Consider the following 23,820-nt stretch of genomic DNA (forward strand, 5'->3'; position numbering starts at 1 on the left):
CAACCTTATTGTGAATGTGGATGTGTGTTAGGCTATGTGAACCAAGTGGGTCAGAGGTTTTTGACTTGTGTTTACCATAGCGGGACAAGAGACAAGAAGAGACGAAAGCAGAAATGGAATGGAAAAGAATGGATGGGTCGCATAAGGTTGATAAACAGGTAACTTATCAATGGCAGTCAGATACAACACACACTAACACTCAAACTGAGCATCACTACTGGGTAAAAATGAACTATGACGACTTTGCATTACAAGTTATTGATGTAAAAGATGTAAAAACAAATATCCACTGTCAAGCTGGTACTCAGTTCATGAATGAACCTTGAAATCTGTGCTTCCACTGTTTCAAAATCAGCCCCAGGACGGTATTCACTCACCTGTACATTGTCCAGCACCATGCCGGCCATCACCATGCCCATCCCAGCCAGCAGGTAGGGGAAAAGCACCTGTAGACAGATAGCTATGGATGACTCCTCCTCCACTTTGGCCACTGATATTTTTGGCCTCTGCTCTGCTGGCTTTTTAGGAGGCGGCTGGAGGACCGGGGGTAGGAGGAGGTCATCCTGTCCTTCTAAGGTACCTCCTAGGGAGGCACTGGGACTCCCACCAGGGCTCTTCCCCTTGGAGCGTGATTTTTTGTTCTTTTTCCTCTTGCGGGTCTGTTGTGACGGTATCTCCTCAGTGGGCATGATGGCGGTGTTGGTTGTGATGAGTGGGACGTTGGTGGCTTAATCTGGGGATACATAGAGAGTGAAAAGGGACAAGGGACATTTGGGGGGTCAGGTATTGTTTCAAGTGTATCCCACCAAATCTACTCTATATGAGTACAGAACCTGGAAACTGACAAAAGGCAGTAATAGAGTCAAAAATAAAACTATATATGGTATACACTTTTCCTTGAACCTCCAGTCAGCTGATAAAAGTGTACAAACATTTTATTTCCTTTACTTCCAATAAGTTGATGAAAAATGCTTTAGCTACTGTCACATGAGTTTATCCACTTACCTATTAATGTATTCAGCCATGTGAGTTTGACTCATCTGATTACGTTATTACTGCCTTTTGTTTAGGGGTTCCATATATGAGGTAAAATGTACAGTGTTTGCCAGTGAAAGCTTTGAAACATGCAAGTCTTCCCTGTACACAGCCCAAAAATAAATTTCTTGCATCAGTCATATTTTCAACAATGTAACCATTTATGATCCTCCTGTTCTATGTGTTTGGTTCATAACATAGCCTGAAGTTGTGTGTAACAGTTACCTCTTACCTTATGGTATTTCATATCTACTGTGGCTTTCACTAAATATTTACAGTGAGATTTTTGATAAATAATCATCAGTAATGTGGATATAATGACTAAGTGGGTAAACGCAAACAATAGCACACCTGGAACAATCTGATAAGTTCTGAAAATTTTAAATCAATTTACTGTAATGCAGTCTATAAAACCAGGAAAAGACAACACTTATGCAACATCATAATATGCAAAATCTAAGACAATATCTAGTCTCATATCACAATATAGATATAATATCGATATATTGCCCAGCCCTATCACAAAGTGTACAAATATTCATGAAAACATGTCTCCTTGCTTTTTCAAGATTGCCTACAGAAGGTGAACAGCATTAACACTTAATTGCTAATCACTGTTTCACTACATAAAGGCTTTTAGAAACACTGTGGCAATGGCTGTACATCACAGCATCACAGTATTTATAATATATATTTGTGATCAAAATATCTAATGAACAATCACATTTATCATTTTGCCTTGGATGTCACAATTCAAACTCTATGATTTTCTATGATATTCTCCAATTTGTGCCTAGTTTGTAAAATTTTTAATGGTTTGGTCCCTCCTCTACTATGTGACTTTGTGTACAGTCTCTCAGTAAGTTCTGTTAGATCCTCTAGAATATCCTCTATACAAGATTGCACCACACCATTTCGTTGCACTGCATTTGGGCAGTCAGCTTTCTCTGTGAAAGTCACAACTCAGTGGAACGCCCTACCTGATGATATGAAGAACTGTAGTCCAATCAATACATTCAAGGCCAAATTAAAAAATCTACTAAAAACCAATCAGCTGTGTGACCGCTGAGTCTAAACTCCATCTACGGTCTTCTCATTAGCGCAGGTAATCTTGCTTTTAATTTGACAAGTTTACATTATTAATTTCTAATTGACATTGTGGGTGTATGTGATGTACTATTGTGTGTAGCTTTGTATTTTGTATGGTGTGTTATGTGTGTTTTTTTGCTTTGTACTGTTGTATGTTTTGATTGTGGGGGACTACGGATGCAAATTAGCTTTGAGCTAACTCTGGTACAGTGCATCTTTAATGTTTAAAATTGCACATTGTCCCAATCAATAAATCAAATCAATCAATCTAATGTTATATCTACAGTATCAACTCCACTGTGGATATATATTGTGGTTCATCTCTACAGTAACATGTTAAATAAATAGAGTCATATATCAAAAGAAAGCCTGCTCTCATTTAAAATACCAACTTCACTATTGCAAGTATTTTTCTCATTGCTATTAATATTATCTAAAAATGAAGACATAACATTTCTATGGTCTGATTTGAAGCTCTGATGGATGATCTTTTGCCTCATTTGACAGCAGCTGTGTTTTTTTATGTTAAAGAAGATTCAGAGCAGACTTTCTTGAGTGCAGCAAATTGCACAATGGACCTCTGCTGAGTCAACACAATCTTCCTGTAAATGACTGTAAAACTCGATGGGTAGCTGTTTATAGCAGCTCAGCCAGCACTCATGCATCCGTTTACATCACCGGGGAGCGTTAATGAGCCATCAATCACAATTCAATCCAAACCACAAAGACTGACATTACACTACTGATGCTTCAAACTTGGAATGAAAATATGAATACACACAATATCGACGACAGAGTCCCGGAAATCTCCAGATATATCCGCTTTCATCCGACGGTCCATTAGTTGCGCACCAGAAACATGAAAAGTAGAAGTGTAAAACCCTAATGTTGACATGCATTCCTCCATCGGAGGCTGCCATGTGTACAGCCCATAATAGCACTGCTCGGGTAACCGTGGTTACACGACTCGGCGCTTTCTGATTGGATACAAACTGGAGTGAAACTGTAGCAGCGTGTAGCCCCGCCCCCCAGCGGAGAAAGTGAGCAGCTACTTACATTTTTGAAACTGTGTCAGGTTTCATAGACTGTCCATGAATCCTAATGTTACACCAAGTCTAGACTGTATAACCAACTGTGTTTCATTACAATTTAGTATAAGATAGATGCATTTTCTCACTTCGACTCATAAAATCTTGAACAATAGAAACTCACAGAGCAGGGGGTCGAAATCTTTCAGGTCAAAGACCCCAAAACCTAACTTATTGAGATCAACATGGCTGTATTGCAGTGAGATGAGTGGCAATCAAAAGAAACAAAGTCATAGGAAAAGAACATATTAGAAGCAGCTCCTTCTTATTTTGATCAGGACCACCTGGAAGTCCCTGGACTCCAGTTTTTGTTAACAAACGTGAGGATCCTATTTGGGAGCAAACATGAGTGAAATCAATGACTGTCTTCCCCCTAAGTGTAGTGTGTAGTGTATGAAGCAGCTGTACACAGCCATGGTTGCTGGCCTGTAACTAAAGCTGAGAATAGATAATGAAGACACATACACATACATACACATACATAAATCAACATACACTCACTAAGGTTGAAAAGCACATTATCTGCTGTCCTCCTCAGACTGAACACAACTGAAGTAAGCCAATAATAAACACAGTGGAGGTAAGTTGCTGTATTTGAGGCTGAGATTGATTTATTGCTCTTACCTTTGTCTCCAGAACTTGTCAGGATGAGTGTGTGCACAGCTGAGCCGGAAGCAAGCTCCCAAGAATAACAGTGTGTATGTATGAATTTGAGTGGAAGTGTCTCTCTATATTAAGGCTATGTGTATGTTGCACTTTCCGTTTGCTCATGCATTTTTGTACCTATGTTTGTGCGTTGAGCTCTCTGTGAGTGTGAGTGTGTGCGTGTATGTGTGCAATGTAGGAGCTAGTGCGCATGCATCACGGGGCACCCTCTTGAATTTCATGGCATTGGCAGATAAGGATATCCCTCCTGTCATTTTCCATCTCTGGTAGGCTGGTGACAGCAGCAGGCAGCTACAGCACTTTCACATTTTCATTCATGGGAGGAATATACTTTACAACAGGCTTGTTGGTATTTAGAGAATTCCTGCCAAATTCACAGTTAGTGGTGGGGCACTCAAGATTTCTTAATCTTCCTAAGAACATCAGTTTGTTAATCTTAAGTTCCAGGAGCCAGATTCATTACAGATGAGCATCATGCAGCCTAAATGTGAATCAGTTTTTCCAAACCAGGCTTCAAAAATGACTCATTGCCCTGTCTTGATTTATAATATAATACTGACACCACACCGTGCGCATGCTGTGACATTTAACAGTTATGTCATGGTGATTTTGTTAAGACGTTAGTGGTCTGTGGTTAAATAGAATACCCCACTTGTGTATTTGACTCATGTGGGTGACAGAGTGAGAATTTCTTCTTTTACTTCTACACTGAAACATACCAGCTGCTGACTGCTGGTTGTAACTCATTGCTGTACCAGTAATGTGTAACATAGTGTGTCAGCTATTGCATTGAAGTGCTATAGCTGTATTCAGCCTCTTGTTATGTGGCTATACATAAATAATAATGCAATACACAGCAATAATAACAGCATAATAATTTCTTAATGTAAAATAATATAAGAAATATTTTTTAAAATGTATATTTGTGCTTTTACAGCATGAGCTATTATGAATCATTTAATGTGTTAACATGCACACTACTGTCCTAAATATAATCAGTATTGTGTCATCAACTCAAGTTATGAAGTTCTTATTAAATCTGCATTATTTGATTTTTGTGACCACTCAGGGGGTAAGTCTGGTAAGCCGTGAAGAAAGCACTGATTTACAGTATTATCACCTTATAAAGTTGATAAGGTGAGTATGTTAGGAAACAGTGGCTTGTTTACACATTCAGCAGACACAGAGCAACATTAGCATTCATTTGGAGTTGTGTTTCTGGCCTCCTGGTAAATGTAAGTCCGACATTCATGCTCTTTTTTGCACTATTTTGGTCTCCTCCAACACCTGAAGGAAATATCTGGCTCCTCAACTGTCAAATTATCCACTAAGATCATTAACTTTGTCTGACATTTAGTGCTGATAATACAGTGGTTTATCAAAGCTTCTTGCTGAAAACAGCTGATATGTCTGGAAGCTATGCTGATGAGAGCAATGAGTGAGACTCAAAACAGCAAAGTTGCAGCCTGTAAAACCAAAACAGTGAGCTGAAAGATGCTAAAACGCTCCATAGAACTAAGAGGAGCTGCAGAGTTTGGTAATTATTCTCTGTGGGTTCATCACTACCAGTATCCCTATCAAATAATACATAGGAATTTCATCCATTGTTAATATAAAATTGATTGAATTGATTGATTGACTGCCCTAAGTTCAACAAAAAATGACAATGTGGAGCCTGAAATGAATTGTCACTCTTGTTATCCATTCCTGGTGATTAGGTGGAGAAGCTAAATCCAGCAGAGGGGTGAATGCAGCCAACACCAAACTCAGTACAGAAATAAGATGTTTAGATGTACACATCAGTGTACTCATTGCTGCATACTTGACAGCACTGAGGGTGGAACATGTGCCTCACTAAGCCATAATATGCTCTTGGATATAATGTGAATTTACCGCGGTGAGATGACCATATGGACAGTTCAACTCTCCAAAATGCATTGAATCAATTAACAGAATATCTTGGAATTACTGGCATTGAACATAATATAGCACTGGCTGTAGATAAATCAACTTCCAGATAGTTTTGTGGGAAACCATATGGTAATCATTTGGACCACACTGCTGCAGTTTCCTGACAACTATAGATTCCATTTTTTGTGTCGGTTCTGCAAGTCTCCCTGGTGTCACTGACACTGTCAAGATCTTCTATCTGACAACTGCATTCAAGTCCTTGCTAGTTAAGCTGCAGAGGTGTCCTTGAGCAAGGACACTAATTAGCAAACAGTTATTTCACCTCCAACACTTGACTGTACATTGTGTTACTTCAATTTCATCAGACTCAAGTCAAGACTCAAAGACAGTTTACAATTTCACCACTAGGTGGTAGCATGGACTAAAGAGAAAGAAAACCCTCAAAAGGCTCAACTCATGTCTTTATTACTTTTAGGACTTTTTAAAATAGGCAAATGCCTGGCAAAATTCTCACCCACTTGCAACATAATACTGAAGCTAAAAAAAGACCCCAGTGGAGAGGCTTTGTTTTTCTAAGCACATGTGGACAGTTTAGACTTGCTCCAAACTGCTGCAATTAAAACAAAGAGGCTTGTAAAAATGTTCGCGATATTAGAGTTGACAAGTATGAAGAGCATTTTTCCAAGATCTTAAAGTAGGAAGAAAAAAAAACTTTGAGGTGCACTGAGTCTTGGTGGTATCAGCAACATGGTGGTCTGTAGGATGATCTATCTGTAACGGGCTTTAAGTCCTGGTCTTATTTAGGTTTATAGTAACATGATCCATGTTATAGTTAAGGATTGCTTTATCCTTCTATTCAGAGGTGGAAAGACCCTGGAGGTTATGGAAATCTGCTTTACAGGCCCTCATTGTTTATTTTTAACTCATATTAACTATAATCAAAACCAGGAAAGACTAAGATTGCCTTCCCATATGTTTCCCTATACATTTCTCTATTTTATGTTTTTTTTATATGTACTTTATGTGTTATGTGGTGTTCTTTGGCTTCAGATCACCATGGCTGTATGAACACTGACATTTTCAGCACCTCATTAACGCCTTCATGCAGAGATGGTGTGCAAGCATATACATATTTAGCATGAACAAACACACACACACACACACACACACACACGCACACACACACACACACACACACACAACAGAAGGCATTATTTGCACCACAGAGCTGCTCTGAACTATGGAGAAGTGCTGTGGGTAAAAAGTAGAGACTTGCCAGAACTTCATGTATAAGTTACACCATATAAAAAGACATATTTCTTTCAAACATATTGTAGTATCACAGACAGGCAACACCAGCTCCAGTGTTGCTGTGTTTTATAGTGATTCTGTAATATTACTTCTATTCAAATTGTTGGGCTTGACCATGGTCACATTTGTCAGTTTAATGTATGTAGGAGGTAACCACTCTTATGTGAAAACCTTTCGATCCTATACAGATTCTCTCCAGGTCAAATACATATTCTGCTTTTTCCTCATCCATTTATACAATTTTAGTAGATACATAAGTAGTCACATGACCCCAACTGAAATGGCACTGGTGCAAGGACATCTTCATTGCCTGTGCCAACTGGTTTTGGGTGTTGATGTGAATTCAGAAAATGTAATTGAGTGGGGGAACACAATACAGCTATGTGACCTGTTAAAGGACCAAACAGAACTGAAATGCACAAAAATGATGGAAGATCAAGTCTAGAGTGCAGGTGCAGGTTTTCTTTGCATTGTTCAGTTTACCAGTGATCAGTGAGCAAGTGGTTCAAAAAACTCCAGCAAAGCTATCAGACATTCAAATACAAGCCCCTTTCACACATGCAGTCTATCCCTGAAATGTTCATGAACATTTCCCGCATGGGGTTATGTGTGAATGGGAGCAGGGGTCAATATTCAGGGAAATCTGTACCTTCATTTTCCCACCTCAAGACCGAGTAACATTTCAGGGAAAATGCCGGTACAGCTGTGTTGTGAATGAAAGCAGTAACATTGCAGGGATAAGCATGCAAAGGGTTACATGCATCTGACGAAAGACACTTTCACGTGGAGTGAGCGAACCAATCACAAGACTTGATGTGTGGGTGACATACTGTGAGTTCAGTGGTGCTTGGTTTTGGCTCGTCTGTTTTCAACATGGTGGCCACATCACAAACTTTCTCATACTATAGCTAAACAGTACGCTAAAATATGTTTCTGGAAACATTTGAGATGAGAAATAGGCAATGCAGTAACATAATCTTGATTCATTTAATCTGGACTGCCTAGTTTGAAAGTTTGATCAGAGCTATGTGAGCTTTGCCCTCTTCTTCTGTTGAGTTTTATGACGGTTGGCATCCATAAGTGTTGCAGCCCATCTATTCCGGCATTGCCATGGCATGTGTGAAAAGGGATAAGGCGGAAATGTTTATGAATGTAGCTGCATGTGTGAATAGTGAAAATCACTAGTGGTGCCTGGAAGGTTATCCCAGTAATTTATGGGGGACTATGTGTGAAAGATGGTACAGATACAGATGGCACAAACCAAGAACTGAGTTTACAATGTATGTTAATCCGTGCAAAAGACTGTACAGTAGTTCACAATACAGCCAACTACACTGGGCTCCTACTACAAGCTAATGTTGTTTATGGAGGCTACAGGAAACTATATGCATCCTAGCATGTGTGCAAATGGGTTATAGATTTAGAACTTTTGTAAAATCCATAGACCAAAAAAACCATGAGAATAACCATACTTATGACATGTCAAAATTATTGCATACATTTAAGGGTTCTGAAAATTTTTTGATTGCACATTATAAAAAGAGGGTTAGGGTTAGGGTTTAGACTCTAAGATCACCTACAGTATGTGTTCCTGGTAGATTGCTGGCTCAAGTGTTCCTTGCCATCACGTATTATGCTATGTGATATTGTGGGCCTCATGCCAACGCTATAGTGCGCCATGTGAGTAAGAGTAGGCCCTGTTTAGTATACTGTGTCAAGCAATTGGGAGAAGCAAATGATAAGCTTCGGGTGACCTATGGAAGAATTTGATATTTATTTTCAGTAATTTAACCAGAACTTTTACCGACAGGATTGTTTGCCAAAAGCTTGACTTTTTTTCAGAATGCATAAAGAGGGTAGTAATCTGTAATGTATGCTTCTACATACCCTACACCAAACCACTGATTACATCAACTGGTAATGAAATAAAGAAAAAAATTCATTACTGGCATGTCATTCAGGGCGGTGGGTGTTTTGGTCCATGCAGCATTTCATAAGCTGCTGCCGACAGAGTAGCTTTGGTACTTGTGTGATGATAAGCACAGTGGTTGATAGATAGCCATGTGTTTCCAGAATCTCTGGCCTGCGTGGTGGAAACTATCATGGAAACTTGTAATGTTGCTATAAATAAATGTCCCTGTCCCCTGTTGCCAGCCACGCTATCATGGCAGTCCTTTAGTCAGAGGTCTGTCTGCGTTTCTGTCTTTCCATCTGACTGCTTACTTGTCTGTCTTCTTTCCATCTGTTTACGTTGTCAAACACCTGTCCTGGCCCGCTATTTACTAGGTTGGCTATCCATTTGTCTGTCTGCTGTCTGTCAGGCTAAGGCAGGTTGAAACTGTTTTTATGCTAATGCCAAATATCTTTCAAATAGTTTTACAGATTGCCACCAAAGATGAACTTCTTCACAGTTGTTTTGGAGGGACCCACACTTTATCTGACGTGCGCAGATAGAGTGTAGCTGCATGAGCAAAGAGATATGTCTGGTATACCTCTGGTTTACCTTGGAGCACCTGTTGTTGGTCACACCAGCAGCTGTTGGCCTTGTGATACTCCCACTTCACCCACTTTATCTTCCCGTCTCACTCTGTCTACAAACACACGCACACACACACACACACACACACGTTTACCTAGGTCACTTATGGGGACATTACATAGACTTACATTCATTTCCTGGAGACTTACCCCAACCCTAACCATAACCAGTACTTGCCTAACCCTAACCTTAACATAGCCTTAACATTAACCACTGTCCCAAAAACCAGATTTTTTCCAATTGGGGACACGGATTTTGTCCCCAATTCAACAAGCCGTCCCAAATCAACTGGTCTTAAGTCTGGTGTGTGTCCCTGAAAGTAGGCTAAGTCACCCCACTCCCCTCCCATCCCCACACATACCAACTATTTCACTTACTCTTGCAACACCTTCTTGTGTCATTACAGCTAATATGAGGACTATCTCCTGATATTATCCTCACTGTGCGTATTTGTGTGTGTGCATTGTGAAGATGAGTTCCACAGTTATGACAATTATCAATTACCTGTATAAAAATGCACAGTAAACTGTTAAATAAAGAGCATAGGTAAATGCAGCAAACAGGAAAAGCCACTTGGATAAGAATGGTTTCTGTCACTAAAAACAACATTTACATTGTGAGATGTGTTAATGTAAACGTTGAAATTTTATATGAAAGTGTATACTTTACTAATTGTTATTGCAGCCACGTTATGCTGTTTGTATGCTGTAGCCAACTGCTGCATCAACATCATGCTGTTGTTAGTGCATGAGTCCCATTTTATAGTAACTTAAATACCTTGTTTTATTTTGCAAAAGTCATATTAAACGTCTAAATAATCATTAACGTTACCTAGCTTACACATTAATTTACACAGCATGCCTTAGCTAGCTTTACTATCAGACAAACTAAGATTAACAATAACAGGTTTTAGCTTTAAGACATGATGCACACACAAATCCGTGTCATCAGTATATCTGTTGCTGACGGTTTGTGTAATTAGTCCACATGAATGCTCAACCAGGATTTGAGACTAGAGGCCTTTCTCATACAGAGTACGTCAAGTTCATACTTGTCTGCTTGGAAGTTCGAACTTGGCAGGCTCAACTCAGAAATCCAAACTCTGGTGGACAGAAGGACACAGTACCATCATTTGCAATTGGAACTGCAGTGTTCTTGTCACTGTACTGTCACAAAATCATCTAATCTCAAAAGTCCACTGTGATGACCCCTGCTGAGTCATTTTGCGTTGCTGTGTGGTTCACCTGTCTCTTTGTTCACCCTGCAGCTAGATTGTTGAGGAACATGGAACACCTGGGGGCCCTGGGGTGTTCCCAGGTTTTTCAAGCCTGGCTGCAGTGCATCTCTCTCTCTGCCATGCAGCTGCTGCAGCAACTCTCTCTCCCTTTTCCCTTCAGACACCCGTTTGTTTGGTTTAGTATGCAGTTTTAAGTTATTCTTATGCCTGGTTTGATAAAATATCTTCGGTTTAAACGTTATCATGGTGTGTCTCCTATTTGTTGTGGCCTAATAGCCGGGTCATTTAGTCACCACTAAAAGACTTTTTCAGAAGAAAAAATAACCTAACTGACAGTGAGATGCAGTCAATTATGTTATCCAATCTGTAATGTTGCTATAATAAAAATCCAATCTGTTATGTACATAAATAATAAAATGAAATTTAATATAGATCAATCTGTTAATTTTAATGTTTTTATACATAGATTTGTATTGAAATGTGATGATATCTGTACATACAAGGACCCCAAATTCCACAGAGGCAGCACTATTGCACTGTCCAAGAAAAACATGAAGCTTCACTTCACCATCAGACAAACTAATGTGGCAGCAACAAATATTATGTCATCTGTGAGATCAAAGTGTATCCTCCAAAAAGATATAATTAGAATGTGTGTACATATATGTATATATATATATATATATATATATATATATATATATATATATATATATATATATATATATATATATATATATATATATATATATATATATATATATATATAATTAATCTTATTATATATATCCAAATGCTACGGAAGCATCAGAGCCAGGAGTAAATTACCAAAGAGGCTGCAGAGATAAGACTGTTCTCCCTGGGATGCTGATGGATATTGACTAGCTGATCATCTCAGGAGCTGGGCTGCTAGCGGCTGAGATAACCAACCGCTCTCACCCAGCCAATGGGTCCTCACATCTCTGAAAACACTGGAGCAAATTTCCAAATATCAAATTTCCAAATATTCCAAATTCCTGACCAAATATGGGAAATCTAAATAGTGACTTTCTCATGTAAAAAAATAGCAAAACATAATAAAATGACATGCTGTCACATTCTGTTCTGGACAAAAATTACAGCAGCCTTTAGCCTCAAAATCTCTGCCATTACTGCCTGTTGGTACGAAATCTATTCTGGGATACCTGGCTATCCCATGTCCAATGTATATTCGATAAATCAGGTAGAGCAAGAACACTACTGGTCATTTGGACTGTACTTAGCTAAATGCGGACTTTGAATTGGAATACTACTTGGGCTGTGACTGATGATGTTTCATAAGTCCACAAGAACACAAGTACAGACGAGAACAAAGATTGAGAAAGGCCTTAGAATTATTGGACACTGTAATTTCTCTATCTCTCACTCATTTGGAGCTACCCCACACACTTGGAGCTGGCTCCAGTCAGCAGAGATATCCCTCTCAAAATCTCTGCACTCACTGTCACTGTAAATGTGTGCAGCTCCACTTCCATCGACTTGCATCACGGTACTGGTAGATGGCATTCCCCAATCACATCATCATATACAGGACACTTCCAAATTGCACAAAGCCATTCACCAAATTTGAATATATATACACACATGGGATCCATGGGATCACCCATGGACTGAAAAAAACGCACATGCAAGAGTGATCACATTAGTAATATTTGACTTTTACCAACAGTAAAATAAAACTGTTTTGACAGATTTGATGGCATTCAGGGCTCATCCTGAAGATGGCTGCTTTATTCCAAAAGATTTCACATGGATAAATGTGGAATCTCTGTGTTACAGCTCAACTGTCTGCAGAAAAGAACAGAATGTTGTTTAGCATTATAGGAGATCCTGACCGATCCTGTTGCTTTGACAGGATAATTAATAATCATGAACAGTTAATGCAGTTGCCACTGCTGTCCCACATGCATGAAAAAAAGTATTCTTAATTTGGAGACCCTTGTATCATTCCTGCTGGTGTGTGATGGCTACAGGTATTTAATAATACATATGAGCTAAACAATGAAAATAGTTGTTAACAATTATTTAAAAAACAATTAACATGAACATAATGAGTAACATTCATTACTCTAATGCATTACAGACTCTGAAGTGAAGTGAAAGTGACTGAACTCAACATATATGAAAGGTATGGTGATATAGGAGAGGTTCATGTGTGGGCCTCTTCCAATGAAAGCCACACAAACTGTGGTTTTTGTTTCAGAGCTGGAATGTGAAAAAAAGCCTCAAGTTCAGATGTTGTCCTGTGTGCTGAGGAGCAGTTAACCTATACCGCTACTGTATTTTTCATTAATCAGGGGCTTCAAAGCTGTTTTTGGGTGGCGAGAGAACGAAAGACAGCACTTGAAAGCGGCTGCCTCATGCCAAAAACAAATTGTGAGCACTAATTAAGTAATCTTAATTAAGCGCACAAATTATTAAACCAAGAGGATGAGTTACTCATCTGAAAGCGCAAATTATTAAAGCAAGAGCATGAATTAGTTCTTTGTTTCTAAATGACATTATCTCATATACTGCACCTGATGTCAACTTGCTAGCATTGTCATTGTGAGCATGTTAGATGTCAGCTATTGTCCTATCAAGCGCATTCATGATGAAGGAGAGTATATTAAATTAAATCAAATCTTCACTGATGAAAACTACAGTAAAAGACAAGAATGTCTTTATTGACACAAATAGTACAATTATTAAATTGTGACAAAATCTATGGTACAATAATACGATACAATAACTAAAACCCTCTATATTGTTTAACTGGGGGTTTTTTGTGACAGTGACCAGAGAACCTGCATGCTCTGTGGAAATCATATTCATTACCTCAACATTTCCCTTAATCATATAGCAAAGGAAGTCTAATGCTAACTTCCCTCTAAGTTAGCATTAGAGGGAAGTTCAAACATTTTATAAATAAAATAAAAAACAAGCATACACATACACGTTTTTTTATCCAGTTTTGTAAGATATTTACTGAGCAGAATTTATAGATGAAAAGCTACATTTTGTGATTCTCGACTGATCATCAATGACAACATCTCTGCTGTGTGAAATAGTTATGTTTGGCCTGTCAATCAGTTTGGGAATAATAGAGGGTTTTAAACCTGTCCTGAATGTTGACAGTAGTAGCAGCCCTTGTTTTAACATTTAAATCACACATTGTAAACTTGAATTTAAACATACAGGGGAAAAAGAAGAAATTGAATTATTTACCTTTGCTCCAATGTGCTGAGAGTCACAACAAGGAACTTGACGCCAAGATGGAGAAACTAAAAAAAAACTAAAAAAAGAAAACTACGTCAGTCTCTCTGCAATCAAGTGGCCAGTTTGATTTCAAAGTTCAAAAACCACGGGACCCCCAGAGGAAAGGCACCAGACAAGACTATGCGAGAGAGGCCTTGATGGAACACGATGAGCTTCATCAAGAGGTTCAGATGCTCTATGACCCATTGAGTAGAGAGAGGGCCAACTATTCCAGTGAGAGAACTGGGAGGATCCAACTTGGCCAAGAGCTGGATGAAGCAAGAAAACGGTTGGCTTCCCAAAAAGATCTCCATGACAAGTACACAGAGAGAAAAACAAACAAGAAAAGAGCTGAAGAAGTTGCAAAAACACATAGACATGGAATCCCTCAAAGCAACCAAGATTGCTGCAAGAGAACAGGAACTAAACAGGACTCTGCAGAAGGCCTTGTTAGACCGTGATGCACTTCATAAAAAATTTCAGAAGGTCAGTGAACTGTGGTGTAGAGAGAGGGCCAACTACTCCTGTGAGAGAAACAGGAGAATCCAACTTGGCCAAGAGTTGGATGACTCAAAGAAACAGTTGGCTTACAAAAATATCTCCATGACATGTGCATTGCCTAAAGTACAAGTGCATCAAAAGAGAAACAGAAACAAGACCAGAGCTAGAGATGCTGAAAAAGCACATAGATACGGAAACTCTCAGTAGCACTAAGACTGCCACCCAGGTGAGGGAGGAAACCAAAAAGGTGGAAGAAGCGGCAAGCATCCAACCGAGACACCTGAGCTGACAACATCCCCCCTCCCCTTCCTCCATCGTAAGTCTGCACACACACACACACACACACACCCCAAACCCCCACTGTAAGCCAACAGATCCTTTTCACAGCAGAAAAGGATCTTCACAGCATTTTTATTTGTCAAAATGACTTTCTGCTGTGAAAACAGTCTATTTAATAACATGACAGACACAGACAGTGGTGTGACACTGGATCCAAATTTGAATTTTAAGAAACATGTTAAAAAGACAGTTAAAACATATAGACATATTAGAAACTGTCTCTCTTTGGACGCAGCCAAGATATTTATGCAGGTTATGATTCTTTCCCATATGTCTTATTGCATCACATGTTGGAGGCAGACTGGAGAAAAAGCCATAAAACCTCTTGAGTCCTTATACGAACCTTATACGCACAAGTGATGTGCATCTCACGGGCCCCATGTTATTTTACACTGCAAGTCTATTTTTTTCTTCTCTGGCACATTTAGTGCACAGACAGCTTTAAATTAAATCACACAAGTCTCCTGCTGTACAGTATGTTTTGAATTTATTAACGGTATGTATATATATTAATTAAGGCTCCCAGTCTGCCTGTGAGCTTGCCTGTTTCACTACAGGCAGATTCCCCTCGCCTGATACAGTGGACGTGGAAAAAAAAATCAGTGAATCAATTACAAACACTGTTGATTTCTTCCATTGGAGCTGACACAAAAACTATTTTGGTTCAGTAAATTTCTGCTGTCAGTCAGCCTGGTGAAGACAGTTTGGCCAGCTGCTGTCCTCTCCGCTCCCCATGGGCTGCTGCTGACAGACAGCTGGTTCTGTGGGCAGAGACGTCAGAAGACAGGTCTGAGTTGGTGTGGACAGAACATGCTCTTGTCCAGCTCACACCTCTCTTTCTATGTGGATTCCCAGTTAGTCACAGCAGCCTGCATATTTAACCATATTTTCAGTAAGCGACCTGCACCTACGGAACATGGGAGGGGCACAGCATGTCTTCAGTGAGGATTAGTCTGATAGAGGTTGCTTACTGAAAATATAGATAAACATGTAAGCAGCTGTCACAAACATAAAGACCTGTACAGTTTGTTGACAGACATTTGTTTATAGAAACTTGCTGGGCGCTAATGTTAGCAAACCCCTAGCAATAAAATACAGACCATTGTCCGTTGTAATGCTGTTAGCAACAAACTGAATAGTTTATATATGATATTATAGGGGAAAAACTGTGACAATACTGTTCAGTCTGTTAGCTAACGTTAGCATGTGCAAGCAGTTTCTAGTGCTGCTAAAACTTTACAGGTTGGCAGGTTACACTGTTAGCGCTAGATCTCGTGGAAACGTAGGTGTGCCCGTTTCTGCTTGTAGTTGGGACCTGCCTTGTTGCTTTGGTCGCTTGGCGGCCTTTGGCAGTGAGGAGGGACAGTCTGGCAGCGTGAGCTTTTGAGTCTTGGCACAGGGCGAAGAAAACCTGGAGTTACGGGCAAATTGCCACACACATTTATAAATCTCAAGCATGGCAGAGGTATAGCCAGGGGTGTCATGCGGTACATTTTATTTGAGGGGGTACAATTTGATGATGCATATGTTACAAAGCAAGTTGTACCAGTAATTATCTGCTGAACCGCTCCCTTATAAGTAACTGTCTAGAACTATAATTGAAAAACGCTTAATATCACTGTACTGCATTTAATAGCAACAATAAACAAGAAAATGTTAGCTGTAAGGCTTTAAACTCAGTCTCAGCCAGCACTGTTGACATTAAGTAAGGAAAGCTCACAAACGTGTAGCTACTATTCTACTTGGACTCTTTAGCTCTTTTCTCTGTAAAATATATCTTTATGCCTATCCTGTTTTGTAGGACACATTTCAGTGCTGCAAATTTGTTTTGACAAAAACAATAATTTAGCTCCTAATAATAGCAAAGGACAACAAGCTAACACTAATGTTTGTGGGTTATAGTTAAATCCACTGATGCTAAAGTCACTTCAAACAAGGAAATTCTGAAGCTCTAACTAATTTACTCAAGTCATACTGTTTTAAGTGTGAGCTGAGAAAGGTTATTCATACCTCTACGGTTAATACAACCATAATTTGCAACAATTCTGCACGACTCCCATAGCTTCGGCTGAGTGGCTTTCCTAGCTCTGCTGCTACTACATAGTGCTTTCTAGCTGGAAAGAAGCAAAGCAAGCAGGCAGAGTTAAATACAAATAAAAACATAAAGAAGAGCAATTTTTGTTTATATACTATATTATTAAAGTTAATTAAAGACACTTATTGTGAAAATAATAATAATTTAACCATTTCTAAAGCCATCCAACTTAAATATTATACATGTTAAATAGGCACGATGTATACACATTCACAAGTCTCAATACACTTGCAAATCAGAATACACATTTTCAGAATCCTGTACACATTCACAGATTTCAGCATGAATTTACAGATTTTTACACATTTACAAATCTGATTATGTACAGACAGATTGAGACACAGTTGCACAACTCTCCACGCACATTTGCATGTAATATTGGTACAATAATATCCCCATATAATATTCAGTAAGGCAGGATCTTCATCATTAGCTAATCTTGTGGCCCAGTCTTGTAGAGCATCCCTGAGTCAAAATTTAGTCTTAATCCCTTCATTACTTAAGTGGAGGTTATGCTCACATAGTGGGTTTAATCAACTTACTGCAAACTGTTTGACAGACAGAAACCTTGGAGTAAGGTATAGTGTTATTTTAGCAGAGGAGTACTGTTGGTCTCTGAGCCCATAATGACGCTGCTATTTATAACAGCACTTGTGTGCTCTTTTACAATGTATTTTACATATTCTATTGTAAATTTCCATTTTATATTATTCATGATTACTTGATTTTTGTGTATATTTTGATTGTTATGCACCAAAATGCAAACCTATTTGGCAATAAACCTATTTCTGATTCTAATTTCTCATTTCAATGGGACCTTGGGGCTGACAGGGTACATACACAATGCACAGGGGGTGGTAGATAGGTGTGGGGGCCAATAGGTGACCAAGAGCAAACTTTTGCCTCAAAAAGCCCCATTTTGGCCCATGGGGTCTTGTCAGTCACCATCTTTGATGCTAATTCATATGTTATCAGCAAAGCGAACTGGTTCCTTGTAACTGCCTCAGCATTCTTCCGCTACTCTCAGATTCATTTATACTTTGTCAGACTCTCTCCTAGAAACAGCTGTCACATGGCTATCAGTGGCAGGATATAGCAGTCCTTGTCTCAATGTGCCTGCCTGTGGGTGCATTCAGAATGTGTGTGCATGTGTAGTGGGCATGTGTGTCAGCTTTCACTGAATGAGTTGAGATGGGCCATCTGTTGAGCCACTGCTGTGGAGTGTCTACACCGCTAGAGGCACATGTTGCATAATCCGACTGAAGTTTGATGGATGATTGGAGCTCCTTACACAGTTGCTGTATGTGCCAACACCTTTGCTCAAGAGTATTATTTCATCACACACTCCTCATTCTCTGACGAGCTCAAAATACAGTGAAGTGTTCTGGAAGTTCTGGAACTTCAAAATCAAAAAAGGCCCCATAATGGCTCTAGTTTCAACTGTAACAGATTGGAGAGAAAATAATGTAAGTAATAAATAATTATTTGAGAATAATGTCACAACACTAAATGAACCTTTCACCTTTCACTTGATGGGATTGATTAATTATTATTAAAATAATTATTTATAATTTATAATAATTATTTTTTTGTGGCACTGAAGTTTGAGTTTCTGTAGGTGGTGCTCTCTCCTGTCAGTTCAGACAATCACCATCCATTCTAACCAGCCTGTTCTTGTGTTTTTTTGAAAATAAACTGGACGCATCACTTCCACTTCAGTTTTAGTTTTACCTGGAAAGACCTTGTTTGGAACAAAAAATATATAATTGAAGAGTCATGAAGAGTCACTTCCCAGTCAAAAAGAAAAAGTTAATGAAAAGAAATTTAATTTGTAACAATAACTTTGTAAGATTCAAAGATATCAGTGGAGGGCTAGCTGAGTATGAATGAGCTAATGGCAATAGGAGAGATAACTCTACCTCTCCCTAAACTCTTCTCCTGCAAAGGGGTTCAAGTGACGTAATTCGGCACTGTAAAGTTGTTGGGTTCAAGCGTCAGGGTCAAAGAGTCTTGTGCTCGGCGTTTTGGGAACTTGTGAGATAGTAAAAGGGTCTTGAGGTGCTCGCTGCACCAGCATCTGTGGAGAGGCTCAAAGTGTCGGGGTCAGCCGGGTTGTGTGAGAAGGGTCAACTGACTTGTCCTGCCTGCAGGGAAGCAGCCAGCGTAGGGTAGTTTATCAGGATTACTCTGCCCACCCATAAAAACACGCACACACACACACATTTCTCTACTGGCTGACTCACTGCTTTCCTTTGCTTCCTCTCTGTCCCTTTCCAGCATTTACTTATTAAGTCTTGCACTATTTTTACTTTATTTCTGCAGCACCCTCTTCACAAGATGTATAACCACTTTCTTTGTTTTTACTCTCAATGAACATGAGAATAAAAAGGATGTTACTTGTTCCTTTTCTTGTTACACTAAATGTCTAATAAATATTACTGAGAATATTACTGGAACTAAGGAAGTTCATTTAAAATAATACATAAACAATTGCTGATTACTGTTTGTTTTGATTTTTGACAACTACAACAGCTAAAACTCTTTAAATAGACAATACACAAAAGATTGATTGTATTGTGTCATCACTTTTCACTGAAGACCATGTTAAAGCCTCTTGTTTGAAAAACAAACAGTGAGAGACTGCCTGTTTTTCTGGTTTGCTTGCCGTCAGTGGGATTATAGATCAGTTTAATCCATAAATCTATTACTTTATCCTCCAAGAACCGTTAACGTTAGCTTAACATTATTGGCAGAGACATATGGTTCCTAAAATGAAAGATGCTGCTTAATAGCGCAACCAGTAAAGCAGCTAAATCAATTTCTGGAAAGCGATTTGGGCGGCTGAGGATACTGTTTTACCAGACAGGAGTCAGGTCATGATTTCACAGATGCATGTGGTAAATAAACTTTGCATTAAAACAGTGATTAGTTAATTTGTCTATTCTTCAGTTTTTAACATTATCATTTAGATTTTAAATGTTTACAAAAATGTTATCATGGTTTCTCTGTCAAATGGCTTTTTTAAAAAAAATTCAGTTTTAGTCTCGTTTTCAACATGAAAAAGGGTCGTGGGTGAATATTTTTCGTCATATAGCTCAAAATTAACGCTGGTGTTAGTACTACAACCTTGCCTGTAATAATGGAGCTAATGTTACTACATCTATTGCCAACGCTGCTAATAACAGCACTACTAATAAAAATAATAAAGGTCAGTCTGTATGCTGTCAAGTGCCTAGCTGGCACTTGACAACTTGTGGATTATAATGAGACAGAGAGACAGTTCAGAAATGTCGATAACGAGCAGCAGTGCTCTTATATAATGAAGTGAGCAGAGTCTTTGATTCCTCCCACAGACCCAGCAGCCTGCTGTGAGCAAAGGGACGCAGGCCAGAGAGCAGGGAAGGCTGTAAAACAGAGCAGAGGAAAAAACATTTACAACCAGCCTTCTGTGACTCTGCTGTCACTGAGGCCTAACAAAACAATCCAGTGCAACAGCTGCATATCAGTTAGTATTTGTATTTTTATGTTGTCGGAATGTCAGTATTACCATATTAAACTATCCATACATCCTGATATTATTAGGTGCCTGTCTAACACCTCTTTTCTCCCTGTAAATAATCCTGAACTCACCTCCACATTAGTTCACCATAAAGTCTGTTTTCTTCAGTCCATGACTGACCAATTACATGATGCATTTCCTACCTGTATCTTCATTCAAAACGAAGGCCACAGATCAAGAATCAATAAATTCGATAGTGTTTGCAAGAGTTGTTTGTTAGGTTGTTTCCTTAGTTGCTGAGAGTACACGAAACATAGGCAAAACAAATTTTGCCAAGCAAGCTGACCAACACTCAGATCACCAGGAAATGTAGTGGGCCCTGAGGGTGCAGGGCTTCAGCATTCTCAGCTCTCAAAGTGAAAACTCTGAAGACCTACCAACTGTGAGGAATAAGTGCTGTTTGTGAATGTATTGTGTGTGTGTGTGTCTTTGCTGTGAGTGTGAAAGTGCAACCTTGAATGAGGTTTCCTGACCACGTCTGGTGTTTCTGTTTGGAAATCTGCTTGTTTGAGTCCAAGCGTAAGTACACAAAATGACGCAAAAGAACTGTCACTGAACCACTTTTTATTTTCTGTCTGTGGTGACTCACACTTTGGGAAGCCATCAAAGTGAATGTTTCCGATGAGAAGAAAGAAAGAGAGCCATTTATTGTGAGTATAACAGAGAAACCTCCTCTTTTCTTCGCCAAGTAGCATTCAGAGTGCCAGCAGGACCTTAGGCTCTTACTTGATATAATCATTGGCAAAGAAAAGCTGCATAAACACACTCTCTTACTCATATGGTAGAACCAGATCTGTACAATTGGTCTGTAAAAACTTCACTCACAAACACATCTATTTTCTCATTGTCATCTTGCGTCAACCATTTACATTACTGTAGTTCAGACTAGTGGTAGTAATTACAATTACAATTACAGTTTCATTTAGCAGACGTTTTTATTAAAAATGACGTACATCTGAGAGTTTGTTACAACACAACAAAGATCTAGTCTTGTAGAGAGAACTACACGAGGAAGTGCCATAAAGCTAAGTTTAAGTCCGATAGAACGTAGGTGACAACAGGCATGGCACAGAAGCAATGCATAGAAGCAGATTCATTTTATTTATTTATTTATTTTCAGTCCATCAAGTGCGTAGGTGTTCGTGAAAAGAGCTGGGTCTTTAGTCTTTTCTTAAAGATGGAGAGGGACTCTGCGGAAAGGATCATAGTACGCTAGTACAGTGGCTTTTTTAATACTGTAACACTGGTCTGTTAACAAATATGAAATTAAAACTATGTTGAGCAGTACCATGTATGTGGGAAATATGATATAATTTATGCGAAGTAACCACCTAAATGCTTTGTACAGTTTTAAACATTGTACTGTGATTTATTGAAAACAACTTATCTTTTTTTTGTATATAAATCAATCAGGGTTGATACTGTCGACGTTTAGTTTATTTGCACACTTCCCAGCATGCATAATAGTCCTTTTTATATTCATCCATTCATAGTTTGTAGAACAAACACGTCATAAAATAATCAAAATAATGCTAACTATGAATCATGAGGGTTAATATCCATTTCCGTTCCTACACCCCATACGCTTGAACAAAGTCACTGGGAGCAGATTGAAGTGCACTCACACTTGCACTTGCAACAGGAATAGCGAGATCAAGACTTACGACCAAGAACTGACCCTTCAAACCGAGTAAACTTAACTGCAGAGCAAATCTGACTATAATATCTGTCAATATCTATCTACCTATACCTATCTTTTGGCGACTTGGGGGCAACGTAAAAAAATCTCTAATATCCAAGAGTTTGACAGTTGTGTTTCTGGACACCTGGCAAATTTAATTTTGCCATACTCCCTCTCCTGCTAGCCCTGTTTTTGGTCTCCATCAACTTCTGATTATCTGGATCTTGAACTGCTAAATGCACCACTGTGTTCACGAGCTAATTGTTAACGTTGTCTGTCTGCTGTTTGGTGCTAGGCAGGTAGTGTACAGTGGGTTTAACTGATTTTTTTTTTTTGGTGAAAACAGCTGCCTGCTGCATCTGGAAATAACGCTATCAGAGTGGTGAGAGTCAAACAAAGCAGTAAAGTTGCAGCACTAAAATGCTCCATAGAGCTGAGGTGAACTTCAGAGTTGGGTGATGCTGTAATTTTCTCTGTGGGTTTGTCACTACAAGCGACACCTTCCACATTACACTTATGGCAGAAATAGACGTGGATGCAGCGCATGGCCATTATAATCAACTGAAGCTGCTACTGAAGCTGGGCATCCCTCATCTCTATTTTTACACGGCTGGTCTTTTTTTTGTTTTGTTTTGTTTTCTATACGTGGCTACACTAAAAATATTAGCGACTCAAAGTCTGTTACTCATAGAACCCTTTCTATTTTGGTGTCTATGCTGTCACGTGCTTGAAGTATATATGTTCTCTAACATATCCCCATAGAAAAAGAGAAACCACATATTTTTAATTTAAACTAACTTCCGTACTGCATGACTGAAAAACATGGTCAACAAGCCTGAATTCAAGTTTGGCTGTGAGAAATAATTCTGGACCATTTTGAGATTTGAGAGAATTATTTTCACCTGAATAAGATATAATAATACAAATATAATGTTGCTTTAAAACTGTAATATTTGTGAAGCCCTATAATACAGTTCACAAGAAAGGATCCAAGTATGTTGGTCTGTGTCAACTTGCCCCGCACATCAGATGAATTCTTCAGCTGGTTTTAATAGGACGTGTCAAATACAACACTTGAGGGAGCCTTCCCACACACACACACACACACACACACACACACATAAACACATGCACACGTTCCCCAACAAATAGACACTCTTTTTTTTTTACTCCATTTACATAAAGGGCTCTCTATTGACTGTCCTGGACAAAATCTGTCTGTGAGATGTGCTGGATGTGATCTTCTCATCTCATTGTGGTTCTGGAGCGTGATGTGGGATCGTTTCACTGAATGAATGGTTTCTCTTGGAAATGTCAAGGGCCTGTCTGACATTCATATAAAAGAGGGTAAAATTAAGCAGATAAAACACACTCAGACATACACATGTATGCACATACACAAGGGCAGAAAATAGGCCGACCACAGAAGAAACTGTAACACTAACCAGGAAATGTTGGGATGATGATGACAGTTTCTGGAAAACACATTTTCT

The 23,820-nt window shown here is 39.0% G+C and overlaps 1 protein-coding gene across 4 annotated transcripts in view; it reads right to left on the bottom strand.

Moving 5' to 3' along the window:
- LOC122982030 (solute carrier family 41 member 1-like) overlaps positions 1–14,701 on the bottom strand; it is a 47,802-nt gene extending 33,101 nt beyond the window's left edge. The window contains exons 1-3 of one of the 4 annotated variants that reach the window (XM_044350989.1): positions 14,123–14,701; positions 9,604–9,691; positions 378–733 (exon numbers count right to left, since the gene is read on the bottom strand). In XM_044350989.1, the coding sequence (XP_044206924.1) occupies positions 378–689 (312 nt within the window). In that variant the 5' untranslated portion in view covers positions 690–733; positions 9,604–9,691; positions 14,123–14,701. Of the gene's footprint in view, positions 1–377; positions 734–2,905; positions 3,061–3,836; positions 4,046–9,603; positions 9,692–14,122 lie in introns of those variants that run through there. The other 3 variants (XM_044350988.1, XM_044350986.1, XM_044350987.1) reach the window with 3 other exon arrangements.
- Positions 14,702–23,820: the final 9,119 nt, after the last annotated feature.

Source organism: Thunnus albacares, chromosome 5 (genome assembly GCF_914725855.1).
Source record: "Thunnus albacares chromosome 5, fThuAlb1.1, whole genome shotgun sequence".
NCBI lineage: Eukaryota > Metazoa > Chordata > Actinopteri > Scombriformes > Scombridae > Thunnus > Thunnus albacares.